Raw genomic sequence first — 12,500 nt, 5'->3', positions numbered from 1 at the left:
TAACATCAACTTTAGTTGAGTTCAAGGAATACAATGTTTTGTACTACTAAAGGGGGGTGGGGGTAGATGTGTGGGTCATCTGCATAGAACTGGAACACAGCCTTTGCTAAATTATCACAAAGATAATTTACTTTTATGGAGAACAGCAGTGGTCCTAGTATGGAGCCCTGGGGAACACCTTTTATCAAGCTGACAAGTAATCTGAAGACAAACCAGCAGAATGTCCAGATGAACCCGTATTTATAACAGTTTAACACAATAAAACGTCATTGGAACTGTATTGACAATTATTGATATTATTATTTGGATTATACATACATTTAAGATAAATGTAAGAGGCCCAATAACATAATCAAAAATATATGGAATATTCAACTGTATTTATTAAATTCTCTTTTATTTTTATAGATGCTGACAAATTAAAAGTCAGATTTTCGGAGACAAAACTTCTAATTGTCTGATATTCACATTAATAGCTGCGTCTTTCGGGCCTTTTTCCAGAGCTCTCTACCACATGTCATGGTCTCCCTCAGCAGATGGAGTTTACTCAGTTGTCATGGAGATCAGCTCAGTTTTGGTGATAATTAATCTGAGTTGCTTCACAGTGTGAACTCTGCACACGGAGTCCCCGAGGTGACGGTAACTTTTGCCAACTTGTTTAAGGAAGTGATGACCGTTGCCGCGGCAACAAGCTGTCCAAAACACGCTGGGCAACGGTTCTGAGTCACAGCGGAGACATTTATTCAACAGCTTACATTCAATCATTAAAAAGTCCTCTAATAAGTTCATTCTAAACATTTCTACCATGAAAGTAAGTAAATAGTATCAGTTTGTAGTTAAAGTAAAAGTATTGATTGATCAGGAAAATGTTCCTTGTCAGGAATAGTAGCTGAAGCTGAAAAAGTACAATATGTACTTCTGAGATGTAGTACAGTAAAAAGTACAATATATACCTCTGAGATGTAGAAGAGGAGGTAGAAAGTACTCGGGTAGAGTACAAGTAGGCCTACCTTGAAGTTGTATTTAAAGGGACAGTAGTTATGTGTATAAGTGTGTTTGTATGAGGTACTTCTACGTAGTCAGTGTATTACGACAGTAGATGAAGCAAAGTAATGTACTGCTGTGGAAGTATTTAGGACACTAAAATAATCAGTATCAGTTTAAGTGAACTTTATATTTAGAATATTTTGTTTGTCAGAGAAAATAAACACAAAGTTAAATTTAGTTTAAAGTTTAAATATTAAACTCTTATTTTGACATAACTTTTACCCTAAACGTAGTGAAGCGCCTCACCTCTAGGAGACCTCCCATTGGCTCACACACCTTTACCCCGAGACATGAAGAATGGAATTATGGGAAATGTAGGATTGAGGGTTTAACACAGACTAACAGTCAGGATATCTCCACTTCTGCTGCTTCGATTTACACCGTTGGACTTTAATTCTGTCTCTAGTTTGTGCCCAAGTTTTATAGAAATGCAATAATAAAACAAAACTAAATAATTAATTTATTAATTGCGTGTGTGTGTTTGTATGTTTGTGTAGAATATCGGGAAGAGGATGTCCTGCAGTCAGTTCATCACCAACCTGGAGGGTCTCAACGATGGAAAAGACTTCCCCAAAGATCTGCTGAAGGTACGACTGACACACACACACACACACACACACACACACACACACACACACACACACACACACACACACACACACACACACACACAGGGATCCTTGGCTTGTGACTGTCAGAGCAGAAAAATGAAAAGGGGGAGATGCATTAAATGATCTTGCATGCATTAAAAAAATCTTTATAGCCGCCGGACTGTGTGTGTGTGTGTGTGTGTGTGTGTGTGTGTGTGTGTGTGTGTGTGTGTGTGTGTGTGTGTGTGTGTGTGTGTGTGTGTGTGTGTTAGTGTGTGGGCAGCAGCAGCTCTGACTCTGACTGAGAGGAAGAAAAACAGTGAATGCAGAATATTTATTACTGAAAAACATGAATTATACTCAGTGAGAGAAAATACTTTTTTATTTTGACCAGCAGCTTTGTCTGAAATAAACCCCAGAATATATTCAGTAGAGAGGTAACGATGACTTTAATGCTGCAGGAAAACAAACAGAACTGAACCGACAGCAGAAGAAGAGTCATTATATACGTGAGGGAACACTGAACAAACTCTTTCCCAGAATGCAACAGGTCACAACACGGCCTGGTCTCACCATACCACGTATGAATAACACAATCATTATATTTGGTCATTCTGCGTGTTATCGTCACATTTATTTTTATTTTTGCGCGTCATTTTCATGCGTTTTCCAACAAACACAGGACTTCTACGTTTTGGCCGTCGTCATCTTGTTTATTGCAACCAGTGAACAGGAAGTGACCATATATGGAGTGAGGAGGAGTGACGTAGAGACGCCGTATACGTCTCTGGTGTGGACCTGTCAATCAGTGTGTAGCCCCGCCCTAAAGCATCCCCTGCTTTATGGTCTGTTTGACTCTAAATGGAGCATCATTTACTAAATGAACATCATGCTGTATTGAAGAAGACTTGAAACTAGAGATTGAGACCATAAACTCATGTTTACAATGTTTACTGAGGGAATAAATCAAGAGAGAAGTAGAGTCATTTTCTCATAGACTTCTATACAACCAGAGGAGTCGCCCCCTGGTGGACACTAGAGAGAATGCAGCTTTAACACATGAAGCTTTGACTTCACTCTTCAGATCCAGGTGTATAAACTGTTGGTTTGTCCTTTCTGGGCTACCATAGAAACATGGCGGCCTGCTCCATTAAGATGACCTGCTCCTTATGTAGATCCCTGGTGGACACTAGAGAGAATGCAGCTTTAACACATGAAGCTTTGACTTCACTGTTCTCTATTGGTGCTCACCACAGTGACTCTCAGCCAATCAGCTTGCTGTGCTAACCTGAGCACGTGTTTCTACCGGTGTACGGCTAAAAGTGTCCGGGTAGAACTCCTGCTGGTGAACTTTGGTTCCACATTAAGCACAACGTCTGTCTTTGTTCTGTGCATTCTGAGTTCACCAGACAACGACGAAGGTCTGCAAGTATGTAGAAAGAGGAGGATGTTTGAGGAACTGTTGAGACAAACTCGTTTGACAACGTTCAAACGACACCGATGAACTGGTTTTGTTGATGATGATGATGATGAGGAGGAGGAGGAGGAGTCCGCGTGCGTCTGATTTTAAAAGTTTGTGTTTGATGTTTGTTTAATCTGCAGCTCAGAGTGTTACATCACTGACTCTATACATTTAATCACACAAACACACTGAGACAGTTCAGTGTGTGTGTGTGTGTGTGTGTGTGTGTGTGTGTGTGTGTGTGTGTGTGTGTGTGTGTGTGTGTGTGTGTGTGTGCTGATGTGACACTCGTTTCATGAGACGGAAACAGGAAGTCGGAGATGACTTGACTTTGAAAATCTTAATCATTTAAATCAATTAAATATAAAAGTCTGATGAGTAAAACATTTTCTTATTTGTGGGAGAATGTTTTAGACTTTAATTCATTCATGAATTCATGAATTCAACGTTATTCATAACATTTCTTGTATTTTTCACAGATTATCAGTTTTTTATTTGAGAATCTTTACGCTTCCGACTGTTTGTGACTTTGAGATAGAAATTCATCCTTATTTTATTGAGTATAAACTCCAAAACAATATCTTATATTCAGCCCTCATTGTAACTATAAATGTCTGTTTGTCTCAATTTAATCCACAAAATATGGTACAAAATTGCCAGAATGTGAATTTTCAACATGAAAGTAAAATATTTCAGCAGATTAAATGAAAACACAGAATTATACAGTATGAATAAATATGAGTTTGATAAATTTGCAGATGTCTGCAAGAGCACGTTAAGGAAATGGACATTTATAAAATATTAAAACATGGAAGAAACATTTAAAATATTTAAGAATACGAAAATATTAAATGTAGGTAAAAAAAACTATTTATTTTAAATTAATTTCATTATAAACAATGACATTTTACAATATACAAATACCGAAAAAATGAAAATACATAAATATGTTAAATATAAGAATATCAAAATATGGGAAAATAAAAATGTATTTACGATGAATTAAACTATTTTGTTAAATATGATATATAATTAAAACTATATATATACAAAAAAAATAGAATATTAAAATGTATAAAAATGATTTTGGGGTCTTTTTCTGCTGAACTTCTCTCAGCTGCATCTACATTCAGCTCTGTGAATCCTCCGTGATTGACAGCTCTGAGGAGAGCAAGGGGGCGGGCCCAAGCTCCCATCCCTGCACTCTCATTGGCTGCTGCTGCAGAGAGAAAATGCGCATTGAGAGAGCGAGGGAAAAAAGAGAGCAAGAGAGAGAGAGACAGGGGAGAGAGGAGGAGGAGGGAGGAGGAGGGAGGGAGGGAGGGAGAGCATCGCTCCTCAACAGTTCAGAGTCTCAGCAGAGAGGAGGAGGAGGAGAAATAGAGGAGGAGGAGGAGTGAGCTCACCTGAAGGAGGGATTCTCCTGCAGGACGAAGACGACAACAAGCGGAGGAGGAGAAGAAGAGTGAAGTTAGAGGACGAAGACATCAACATCTGAGGAGGAGGAGGAGGGGATTCTCTCGCCTTTTTTGTCTTTTTTTTACCCAGAGTGCAACAGGAGAAACTCTCCCTTCTTTGCTCCCCATCAGCTCACCCCCTCTCTTTTCCCCCCACCTCCTCCCTCCATCTCCAGTCGGTGGTGGAGTCTCAGGAGGGAGCTGACGTCAGTTTTGGGGGTGCTCTGTCTCTGTCTCTCTCTCTGTCTCTCTCGCTGTCTCTGTCTCTCTCTCTCTCTGTCTGCATGTGTGGGTGTGCTCGCTCGCCCCAGCCTCCCTGTCTTCCTGCTCTTTTGTGGTGATTGTTTTTGGACGTGAGGGCGAGCGTTCGATGCTGCTGATGCGTTTCCTCCGTCACACGGCTGTATTTGCAGTCCAGGGATTCTCCTCCGCCGCCGCCGCCGCGTCGAGAGGCTGCGTTCAACAGACAGTTTGAAAACTCTCATTTTTAAGAACACTGCAGGAGAAGAAGAAGAAGAAGAAGATCAGACTTGTGGTTGGATATATTTTTTTGATTGAGTGTTTTTTTGAGCTGTTTTTTTTTTTCCTGCCGGAGTGTGAGCCGATGAAATACGCATCACTGCTTCTAAACAGTTAGAGAGAGATTACACACACACACACACACACACACACACACACACACACACACACACACACACACACACACACACACACACACACACACACACACACTCTGAGACAGTTGGGAGTGTGTGTGTGTGTGTGTGTGTGCTGTTGTGACGCTCTCACACTTGTTTTCACGAGAAGCGAACAGGAAGTCGGAGCCGATGACGAAATTGAAACATAATTTATCATCGTCGTCAAAACGTCTTTCAGATTCCAACGATGGTTTATTTTATTCATTTTTATTATCTCTTAAATAAAAATACCAACTTGCTGTTTTATATCAGCAAATGTTGACGTTGCCGACTGTAACTACAAGAATATAATTTAACCGTCGTTTATTTTGCATTAAAACTCACTTTTATTATTATTAGTTAAAGCCTCTTGTAACACAGTATGAATATCTATATTTATGCTTAAATGTGATTTTCTTAAACATAAAAGTCTGTTGAGGTTCTGAGAAGATAAATCCTGCAGCCGGTCGAGTCTCCGTCCTCGGAGAACGTCTTCCCGTCAAACACCTTCAGCCAGCGGGATTATGAGCCGGAGGAAAGCGCTGCTGTGTTTTGATGCATAATGAATAAATGAACAGATCTGGATCCATAATGCAACAGGACGAGCTGCTCTGAGGACGCCATCAATTAACAAAACTAGACTTTGGGTTCAGATCCTCATCTGGTTCTCTGAAAACGATTTTTTTTCTAGTTTGGGTCCAAGTAGTCAAAGTGCAGGCGGATCTGTTTCTGTGTAAACGGGACTAAAGAGGTCACATGACCATCGATATGTGTGAAACATCTGGAGCTCATCGACGAACCACATCTGACTGACACCTTTCAGAATCCCTCCTCTCTCTCAAACCAGAACACGGCTTCTTGCATTCAAAGTTCTTCTCTTCTCGCTGGATCTCCATTTTTTCCCCTGAAGTTCTCGAATCAGACGCTCCTGCTCTGACCTTTGACCTCTGCAGCCATGATTGGCGTCAACAGCATCCACTCGTCGGGCCGCATGCGGTCGCGGTCGCTCTGCTCGGTCCGGAGCGGGCGGGACTCCAGGGACACCGACCCGTTCCGGTATCCCAGAACCCCCCGCTCCCGCTCCCTCAAACCGCTGGCCTTCCCAGACCTGCTGGGGAAAACCCAGGACGCACATCAGCACCGGCAGAACCGCAAGAAGAAGGTAGAGCCTGGAGGGGTTCCTCTGATTCATTCATCTTCATTGACAGAACCTGAGATTTAAACACAAAAATAAGTTATTAAAACTGGTCAGATAAAAGAAAATAATGGAGAATAATGGTTCAAAACATTTTGGACCGTTTGGACCCGACGGGTTCTTCAGAATTCAGAGATGATGAAACAAACGTGAACATTTTAAGTTAAAAGCAGTCGCCATTTTACACGACATAATATCTACAGTTTGGACAAAAGTATACACGTTACCGTAAACTTAAAATCTACTTAGAAAAAAAACTTTATAATGTGTCACATGGTAAATAAATTAACACTTAAAACACTTTCTCTGTTTCGTAATTGATTAATAAAATGATAAGTGATTTAACATTAGTGATTATATTTTCTGCTTGTTTGAGCTCTTGTCAATTAAATTCAACTTCACATGAAGGTGTTTTCACAATAAAAACCTAAGAAAAAAGAATGACTATGTCCGTAGAGCAAAAGTTTCACAATAAAAGCCTAGGAAAAGGTAATGACTGTCCTTAGAGCAAAAGTTCCACAATAAAAGCCTAAGAGAAGGCAATGACTATGTCTGTAGAGCAAAAGTTTCAAAATTAAAGCCCAGGGAAAGGTAATTAATATTCCATTGAGCTGGGAAAGACTCCCAGTGTTTCTCATCCTGACAGATCATCATTTCTCATATTTCATTATCCTGCCATGCTATCGAATCACCTCATATCATTATACTCTTACTTTGTGAGCTTTATGTGCAGGAAGTGTTAAGCTTATGGTGTCTTATCTATATCTATATTTTTTTAATCTCTCAGTTAAACTCAATTTTGCCTGAAAAAGTTTCACTATAAAAGTATACTTGGTGTACTTTGAGGTTTGGTTGTGATTGGCTGGAGGTCGTTGATGATTTTATGACGTGTCATCTTAATGATTCTAAGTTCTGTATGAAGGGATTACTAGTCCTGAAACAATAAGTCAATCATGAACAACTTTGTTGTTTTTTGATGGTTCTCCCAAACAAAAACAAAAAAATTGTCCTAAATTGTTTCACATTAAGAGCCCACTACGCTGGAATGCTTTTATTTTGAAACATCTTGAGGACGTGTGAGTTCCTCTGACGGTTCCTTTACAGCAACAGAAAAAGTCACTCCATGAGTGAGTGAAATCCCTCTGATGTCTCAACATATTATGAACTGGTGAATATTTTACTATTAATGACTGAAAGTGAATTAAGAATCTGGATTATAATTCAAACCTTAATTTGTTAATGAAACAAAAAGACACCTTTTTAGTCTTTTATGATCATTTAGACAAGTAAGGAATGAAATAAGAAATACATTCGGGATACTAAAGATTTAATACTCTGCTGTTCTCCAAACTCCTAGTTTCCTTTTAAACTTTCTTTTACTGTATTAAATTATGTTTCATTGTCAGAAAAGCACTTTGGGTGACTTGTTTTTAAATGTTCTATGTAACTAAACCGACGTGACGTATTCTGATGGAAGGTAAACGCCTCCATAACCCCATAAAGGGCCGTGTGCAAACAGAGAGGATGAAGAGAGAGAGTTAGGAAAGAATGGCCAGATTATCTTTAACAAACATAAAATACTTTAACAGTTGTGAGGTGGAGGTACTAAAATATCAATAATAAACTTTTAGTTCAGCGTTTATTCATATTAAAAGACCTTAATCCTTTGGAAAATAGTTATTTAAATATATGTTAAATGATAAAATCATTGTAATTTAAATCCTATATAACTGATAGTAAATTATAAATGATAAACTGTGAATAAGAAAACATGTAAGTGAGGTTTTAGAATAAATTGGATAAAGATAAATAATCTTCTGAATGAACAAAAAATGTCTTATTGTTCATTTCTGCAGAACGTCTGAATTAGATTGTCTCTGTTTTGTGTTTAAAGGGAAGTTAGACTAAGGAAAGCCAAGGGTTCACACACACACACACACACACACACACACACACACACACACACACACACACACACACACACACACACACACACATGTTGACTGTGTGTGTTGTCTCTCTGCAGACTCTCTACAGCTCCATCAAGAACGAGAAGCTTCAATGGACCATGTGAGTTTGAACCATCGACGGGTTTCTACTGGGTTTTAATTCAAACATCAAACAAGTGTGTGTGTGTGTGTGTGTGTGTGTGTGTGTTTGTACGTGTGTGTGTGTGTGTGTGTGTGTGTGTGTGTGTGTGTGTGTGTGTTTGTGTGTGTTGTGTTTGTGTGTGTGTGTGTGTGTGTGTTTGTACGTGTGTGTGTGTGTGTGTGTGTGTGTGTGTGTGTTTGTACGTGTGTGTGTGTGTGTTTGTGTGTGTGTGTGTGTGTGTGTGTGTGTGTGTGTGTGTGTGTGTGTGCTGCCCAGACTCTCTTATTTAAGCCTATGTTGCCATGGCAACCGCTCCCTGCTGTCTTTCCTCGCTGTAATTACAGGTCAGCATCCCAACGCCCATGCTCGACTGTGGACACACACACACACGCGTATATATATACTTATATATAAACACACACATACAGCCGTCTTGTATGCGTTTAGCATCTGTCCTCCCTCATGTTCAGCCTTCTATTTATTTATTTAACTCTTCAGTTATCGCTATTTGGTAAAGAGATACATGTATATGTATATATGTGTATATATGTGTGTTTATATAAGATATATATATATATATATATATATATATATATATATATTTCGTATTTTCACAGAGTGGTTTTGGTACTTTTATATAAGTATCTAAATGCTGTAGATGAGACGATGATATAAGATGAAAAGGTGGTAAAGTTGAGAGATAAGATGAATAAATATACAGGAGATGAAATGTTGAACAAAAGGTTATTGGACCAGAAGATGAAAATACTGTCATGAATAATAACTGGATGATGTTATTATTATTAATGTTTCATTGAATCTGTCCTCCGTCGTCTGAAGAGACGAGGAGGATTTGAGGAATTCCATGTCGGAGCTGGCTGATGTCCGAACAGACTCCGCCTCCCACACCATGAAACGCCTGGGGAGTGGAGGAAACCCGCTGGTGGGCGTCGCCCAGCAGGCCGACGGCGAGCTCTACAAGAGCGGCTTCCTGGTTCGCAAAGTCCACGCCGACCCTGACGGAAAGAGAAGTACGCATCACTGACTCTGCATCCTCTTCTTCTTCCTCATCTTTTCTTCTTCTTCTACCAGTTCTCCTTTTTCTTCTTCTTCTTCTTTGACTTTGTGCACTTATTCATTTTCTTCTTGCTCTTCTTCCTCATATTTTCTTCTTGTTCTCTTTCTTCTTTTCTCCTTCTTTTTCTTCTCTTTCTTCTTCTTCTTCTTCTTCTTCTTGCACTTCATTTTCTTCTTGCTCTTCTTCCTCATCTGTTCTTCTTGTTCTCATTTTTCTTCTTCTCTTTCTTCTTCTTGCTTTTCTTCCTCATCTTTTCTTCTTTTTCTTCTTGCTTTTCTTCCTCACCTTTTCTTCTTATCCTTTTTCTTCTTCCCCTTCTTCTTCATCTCATTCTTCTCATTGTATGCTTCTTCTCCTTCTTTGTTTCCTTCTTCTTCTCCTGTATGTATCTGTGTATCTGGGCATGATGTGTGGAGTTCCCCAAGGCTCTATCATTGGTCCTCTTCTATTTAACATTAGCAATAATGTTATACAGACGACTTCCTGTCACCAAGCAACTATAGTGATAATGTGATCATGTATATGTGTATATAGTTATATATTATATGAAACGTTTAAAGCCACATCTTTGCCTGGACTTGTGATGTATAATATCCCATGATGCCTTGTTTCTCCCAGCTCCGCGGGGTAAGAGGGGGTGGAAGTCTTTCTACGCCATGCTGAAGGGTCTGGTGCTCTACCTGCAGAAGGTAAACATCTGAACTGCGTTTCCCAGCAGCACTGCTTTTTCATACATGCCATTCTGTCTATTTTTAACTCTGTTGGTCCAGATTGAAAAAAATAATATATATATATATATGAGAACAGGACAAACAAAAGTGACCTGTTTTACAGATTTTATTTGATCTTTTTATGAAATAGTTAGCTCTGATTTAAATCTGACAACATTTCTGTAATTACTTTGTTTTTATACTCAGATTTTCAGACCATACCCAACATGCTGAAGTCATTTTAATCCCAGAATTCTGACATAATATTTTCATTTTAATCCCAGAATTCTGACATAATATTTTCATGTTTCAATTACATATATTGTGTATATATATATATGTATATGTATATATATATATATATATATATATATATATATATATATATATATATATATATATATATATATATATATATATATATATATATATATATATATATATATATATATGTATATATATATATATATATATATATATATATATATATATATATATATATATATATATATATATATATATATATATATATATATATATATATATATATATATATATATATATGTATATATATATATATATATATATATATATATATATTGGGATTTAGTATATCAATTATTTAGTATATCAATTATTTCCTATATATTTAAACATTCTTGTTATCCCACATAATATGATCTTAGTTAAAGTCCTGAACAGTGCTTTCTGGGACTTGTAGTTGACTTTGTGAGTGTAGGAGCAGGTTTGAACGTGATTGGCTGACTGATAACACGCTGCTCTGTGATTGGCTGACAGGATGAGTTCCGTGCGGATCGTGAGCTGACGGAGGAGGACGTGAAGAACGCCGTCTCCATCCATCACTCTCTGGCCATGAGAGCAGCCGACTACAGCAAGAGACCCAACGTCTTCTACCTGAGGACGGCCGACTGGAGGGTCTTCCTGCTGCAGGCCACGTAAGAACCTGTCTGTCTGTCTCTCTGACTGTCTGTCTCTCTGACTGTCCATCCTCACTGGTTGTTGTCTTTGCTCTGAGCTGATGGACATCCATTCTTTGACCCTAATTGTGACTGAGACTCTGTCCTCTAAGACTCTGTCCTCTAAGACTCTGTCCTCTAACACTCTCTCCTCTGAGACTCTGTCCTCTAACACTCTGTCCTCTAACACTCTCTCCTCTGAGACTCTGTCCTCTAACACTCTCTCCTCTGAGACTCTGTCCTCTAACACTCTCTCCTCTGAGACTCTGTCCTCTAACACTCTCTCCTCTGAGACTCTGTCCTCTAAGACTCTGTCCTCTGAGACTCTGTCCTCTGAGACTCTGTCCTCTGAGACTCTGTCCTCTGAGACTCTGTCCTCCTATGGATCACAGGACAAACACATCAGATCTTTATCAAACCAGAACCAGCACTCAGTTTGTCTCTTCTTGTCTCCTCCGTGTCTCTGCAGCGATGCAGAACAGATGCAGTCGTGGATCACGCGGATCAACGTGGTGGCGGCCATGTTTTCTGCGCCCCCGTTCCCGGCAGCGATCGGCTCCCAGAAGAGGTTCAGCCGTCCTCTGCTGCCGGGATCGAACACCAAACTGACCCAGGTACAAACCTCATGAGACCCTCAGGACTCAGATGAGTCACAGCGTTCATGATCACTTCTGTTGAGTCTCCACGTCTGTCCCCGACAGGAGGAGCAGGTCAAATCCCACGAGAACCGGTTCAGGTCGGTCTCCTCCGAGCTGGCCGACCTCACCGCCTCCACGCCGGACCGGAAGGTCAAAGGTCGCGAGCTGGAGGAGCAGAAACTCCGACAGGAATACCTGGAGTTCGAGGTATGTTTTCACGGCTCCATTCAGAAGGGGCGACGATTAATGTAACCATGGTAACGGTGAGGAAGCTTAGTTTAAACAGCAGAGGACGTACAAACCTCCACTATGTTTTAATTATCTGTAAACTCATATTCATTAAATACTTTATTACCTTTATACAAACCCTGTAAATAAAGAAGTCAAGAATGGAATGCATTATAAAGAGACAAAGGATCAATATCCTGTAACTGTTTGATTCGACTGCTCAAATGTAGGCTTTTAAGACTTCCTGTTTCTAAAGCATCTAAAAACGTCTTTGTAAATCCTCAGACATATAAATAGTGTTTTTGTCAGTTATCTATTTGTGACAGTCGCGTCTGAAGAGCTCTGATCAT

The 12,500-nt window shown here is 39.4% G+C and overlaps 1 protein-coding gene across 1 annotated transcript in view; it reads left to right on the top strand.

The window, feature by feature from the left end:
- psda (pleckstrin and Sec7 domain containing a) overlaps nt 1-12,500 on the top strand; it is a 33,732-nt gene that overhangs the window by 19,974 nt on the left and 1,258 nt on the right. The window contains exons 8-14 of the mRNA XM_054600009.1: nt 1,545-1,634; nt 8,455-8,498; nt 9,360-9,550; nt 10,216-10,286; nt 11,106-11,263; nt 11,754-11,898; nt 11,986-12,129. Of these exons, the coding sequence (XP_054455984.1) occupies nt 1,545-1,634; nt 8,455-8,498; nt 9,360-9,550; nt 10,216-10,286; nt 11,106-11,263; nt 11,754-11,898; nt 11,986-12,129 (843 nt within the window). The remainder of the gene's footprint in view (nt 1-1,544; nt 1,635-8,454; nt 8,499-9,359; nt 9,551-10,215; nt 10,287-11,105; nt 11,264-11,753; nt 11,899-11,985; nt 12,130-12,500) is intronic.

Source organism: Anoplopoma fimbria, chromosome 6 (assembly GCF_027596085.1).
Source record: "Anoplopoma fimbria isolate UVic2021 breed Golden Eagle Sablefish chromosome 6, Afim_UVic_2022, whole genome shotgun sequence".
Lineage (NCBI taxonomy): Eukaryota > Metazoa > Chordata > Actinopteri > Perciformes > Anoplopomatidae > Anoplopoma > Anoplopoma fimbria.
Note: the sequence above shows the minus strand (reverse complement) of the source record. Positions and strands in the feature narration are given on the sequence as shown.